Genomic DNA, 4,740 nt, shown 5'->3' with positions numbered 1-4,740 from the left:
CAGTCTCCTTGTTTAAGTTGGTGAATGCTGCCATAATCCTTGCCTTCAGTTCATCTTTGGTGTTACAAGGAGTTTTGTTGGTCTTTCGCTCAACTGCACCCCACACATAATAATCAAGGGGGTTGCAGCCTGGGGAGTTAGGTGGCCAGATGTTAGGGGTGATGTGTTGCAGAAATTGTCTGACCCTGACTGGGTTCTCCTGCTTGTGTGACATGGTGCAGAGCCCTGTTGCCAGACATAGGGTCTTCCAGTAGCCACCCTCTTGATCCAAGACAGCACTACTTCCTTCAGCCACTTGATGTAGGCCTCTGTGTTGAGTCTGAGGCTGTGTGGGAAGATGAATGGAGGCATAACGTCGCCATCACTAGTGATCACTCCAAACACCATGATATTGACTGGATGTTTGATTTTTATCACTCTCAGTACATGTCCTCAGAATGACACCCAAACACTCTGAAATGTTTGCATTGGAGCTTCTGGCGCAAATGCCAAGCAGTACCACATGTTGTTTCCAAATTCCTGGCAGAGTGAATTGCATCATGGTGTTGTTTTGCTCAAGGACACTGCCCAACTGACCTTACTATACTGTGCAGTTGACAAAATCAAAACAAGCAATGTGCATGCACAAAATAAAAAATATAAAATGGCAACAATTTACCCATCGCACCCTGTATATATATATATATATATATATATATATATATATATATCTCCATTTATAAATACATACACACACACATATATATATACACACACAGAGTTTTCAGTTCCACCACAAAATCCCACTCCCACCCTAATATAATTCATTGTTGCCATGTATCTCCTCTATAGCAAGAAATCTGTTCCTTTTTCTCTATAATGTAACACTGCCTCCCATCTCCTTTACTCCCAGAAAGTTGAAGGTTTTTTTTTTAATTTTGCAAGTCACACTTCAACCACACTAGTGTTGGTGCCAACAAAAATAGTATTTAGTACAATAGGTGGTTGGCATTAGGAAGGACATCCAGCCTTTGAAAGTATGCCAAAGAGAACATTAGAGATCAATGCAGTTTCCCTACCCATTGGACCCTGTCAAACCGTCTAACCCACATCAGTATGGAAGATGGATGGTAAATGATGGTGATGGTACCCACATACACTCACACACACTCAAGAATAGAATCCTGAACTTACATCATGGTTGGTAGACTTGGAGATAGGTTCAAATTGTCAATTTTTGGAGTGCTAGTTACTTCGTTATTTCTGAAAATAACAATAACAATCATGAATTATGTACAAAAGTTGTAATAAAATAATATTAAACATATCTGAGACAGAAATGATCAACAGGAGTTTAACCCTGTCTCTATCACTAGCTGGGTGACGAGGTTATTAATTGCACAATAAAATTATCAAGATCATGACCATCATAATTTTAACACCCATTTCTCCATGCATACACATGCACATGTGATATTTTTTATCTTTTATTTTGTTTCAGTCATTAGACTGTAGCCATGCTGGGGCACTACCTTGAGGAATTTTAGTCAGACTAGTCAATTCCAGTACTTATTGTCTTTTCAAGCCTGGTACTTATTCTATTGGTCTCTTTTGCCAAACTGCTAAATTATGGGGACTTAAACATTACAATAACGTTTGTCAAGCAGAGGGGGACAAAAATAAACACACACGACAGGCTTCTTTCATTTTCCCTCTACCAAATCCACTCACAAGGCCTAATGGTTTTGTAGAAAACACTCTCCAAAAGCGCTGTGCAGCAGGAGAGAACCCAGAACCATGTGGTTGGGAAGCAAACTTCTTACCACACAGCCATGCCTGTGCTTATATATATAAAACATCTTTTTTTTTTCATTGGTAGGGAAATGGTCCATTTGGGGTAGAATACTGATGACAATTTCATCAATAATTCAGGTATTGTAAAAAAGAGCAGTTAAGTGCTCAGTACATTGTTTCATGATATCCTCACGATCCATTAAGACAAAGGAATCGTCCTTAGATGCAAGAAGTTCTATAGATAAAGACTGAGGACTAACGAGTTGTTTGATTAAGTGATATATTGTTTATGAGTCTTTACTGAATTTTCTCAGAAACACCTGACCACTACTAGCTTTTCATTTGTTGTATTTTGCACTGGAGTAATGATTTTTTCACCCCTCTGAGACACTACAGTAAAGACTTTTGATCTTTATCTGGTACACTGAGATATTTTTGGGCATAGCATGTTTTTTATCTTAAAGAAGTTAGAGCTCAACAGATCATTTTCATGAAACCAATCCCAATGTTTTTCTAAAACCAAAACCAACAACCCAAACATTGTAGACCTTGGTTTGAAACTGATCCCAAGTTCTATCAAATTTAACTTCCTCAATAGCTTTCTGAAGATTTTCACGCACATTAGGGTCCTTTAATTTCAAAACAAACCATCCAATCCATGCCAGCATTGAAAGCGAACATTAAATGAAGATAATGATTTTATTTTGTGCATGATATGGAGTTTCAATTTGGTATGTTTGTGTCTCTTTGTCTTGACATTGCATGATAGTTGTAAATGAGTACCATTGTCACCCAAGCAGTGTCATTCATTTCCAATACTGTAAAAACATATGTGGCTACGGACAAATATTAATTTACTTGGAAACAGGTGAGGCTTAACTTAAGAAACTCCATCCAATCACGCAAGCATAGAAAAGTGTACTTTAAAACAATGAGGATGACTTTCATAACTAGCACATCTGCTTACATTATTATAACTACCTCTACTTGAACTACAAGGGACATTCCAGAAGTTTTGAAACTTTTTTTTCAAGTAAGACATTTATTAATTTTTTTTTTAAAAAGCACAAAACTGTAACCTTCTTCACAGTAGAATGCTCTAACTTCAAGGTACTTGTAATTCTCTAGCCACTTTGTGAAGGCCCCATAGAAGTCCTCTGAAGTTGTCCAGGATCCTTGTCACAGCCTCCTTCATCTTCTCAAAATGACTGCCCCTAAGGTTTTTTGGGGAAACAACAAATAGTCACAAGGAGCAAGGTCTGGACCGTAAGGAAGGTAGTGAACAGTTCTGATGTCCACCTCTGTCAAGTAGTTAGTTAACAGGATGCTTGTCACTGAGCACCTGAGGAACAAATATTACACAAATTTTGCACATGCTCAGATCTCCATGAATAAATCAGTGTACAATTGCCACACCAGCTCCAAACTATATACTATATTGTCTTTATAGACACGACAGTCTTCATCCAGAAAATTGAGAATTTTCTCAACAAGCTCTCATGTTCTACCATCCCTCTTCCCTTCACCCTCTTGTCATCTCTCATCTCTTCTCTACTGTCCTTCAATCTCTTGTGCCTGTGCCAGTGGAGATGTTAATCCATAAGCAGTCAGAACATTTCATAAGTTTCTGTAGCATTTTTGTCCAATTTAACACAAAACTTCTTTGCATAGTAAAATTCCAAACATCCTGACTGCCTTCTCTAAACTAGTTGGCTGTGACAAGCAGTGTTTAGTAGGGTGTGTTCAAAGTGTTGTTACAGCCATCTCCTTCAATCTGGAATAACAAAAGTTGGCAGATCAGCTTTTTAGATGGATAGTAATGATACTTAAATTACAATAATCTAAGACAGTTATAACTGCCTCTCCTCAAAAAGTCTTAAAACTTCTGTAATGCACTTCATATCTTCACAATCACCTCCCTCTACCATCAATACGAGTACTGCCACATACACCATCAATTTTCCTCAATACAATCATTGCAAGAAATGCCATGTACATCACCACCACCACAACCACGACTTCAAAAAGAATGTGAAAGAATCTCAATTACATTGGTTGTCTCGAAGATCTTGGAGGTGAAGATGTCTGTTGTCTCAGTCTTTTGGATCTTCTATAATAGAAAAGAAAGTGCCTTAAGTCAATATATATATATATGTATATGTATATATATATATATATATATATATATATATATATATATATATATATATATATATATATATATATATATACACACACACACATATATATGTTGTTGTTTGTTTTGATGTCAAGTTATATATATATAAAAATAAACAACAGGGGACCAGAGTAAATGTGGAAATCTATTGCACTTGATAGGATGCATCAAGCTAAGTAAAATCACTGTCTTGCATACATACAGGCTTGTCCCTTTCAGGTGCCAGTGCCACATAAAAAGCACCTGTGCTGGTGCTGCATAAACACACCCATGCAGGTGCTGCATAAATACACCTGTGCCAGTGTTGTGTAAATGCACCAGTGTCAGTACTGCATTAACACACCTATGCCAGTGTTGCATAAACATATCTGTGCCAGTGGCACATAAGCACCCGACACACTCTGTTAGGTGGTTGGTGTTAGGAAGGGCATCCAGCATTAAAAACCATGTCACAACAGACAACAGGAGTCTGGACAGCTCTCAGCTGGCCAGCTATGTCAAACCATCCAACCCATGCCAGTATGGAAAGTGAATGTTAAACGATGATGATGATGATATATATATATATATATATATATTTCGTTTTTGGATTTGGTTTGCAAGGTTTTTTATGTGATTTCGTGTGTTGAAGCACATTCTGTTGTGTCTGGGGAGAGTCATTTTCTTATTGTGCCTTAAAATTTAATACACTCACCGGTAAAATTTCCACTTATTTTAGGAAAATAAAAAGAAAATTAAGTGGAAATTTTACCGGTGAGTGTGTTAAATTTTAAGGCACAATAAGAAAA

The 4,740-nt window shown here is 37.3% G+C and overlaps 1 protein-coding gene across 4 annotated transcripts in view; it reads right to left on the bottom strand.

Annotated features, from left to right (window-relative positions):
- LOC106882483 (uncharacterized) overlaps positions 1 to 4,740 on the bottom strand; it is a 142,742-nt gene that overhangs the window by 42,471 nt on the left and 95,531 nt on the right. For all 4 annotated transcript variants that reach the window (XM_052969595.1, XM_052969594.1, XM_014933174.2 and 1 more), the window contains exons 4-5: positions 3,824 to 3,883; positions 1,174 to 1,242 (exon numbers count right to left, since the gene is read on the bottom strand). In XM_052969595.1, coding sequence (XP_052825555.1) covers positions 1,174 to 1,242; positions 3,824 to 3,883 — 129 coding nt within the window. The remainder of the gene's footprint in view (positions 1 to 1,173; positions 1,243 to 3,823; positions 3,884 to 4,740) is intronic.

The sequence above is a fragment of the Octopus bimaculoides genome, chromosome 7 (assembly GCF_001194135.2).
Source record: "Octopus bimaculoides isolate UCB-OBI-ISO-001 chromosome 7, ASM119413v2, whole genome shotgun sequence".
NCBI classification, from domain to species: domain Eukaryota; kingdom Metazoa; phylum Mollusca; class Cephalopoda; order Octopoda; family Octopodidae; genus Octopus; species Octopus bimaculoides.
This window is presented reverse-complemented; position numbering and strand designations above follow the sequence as displayed.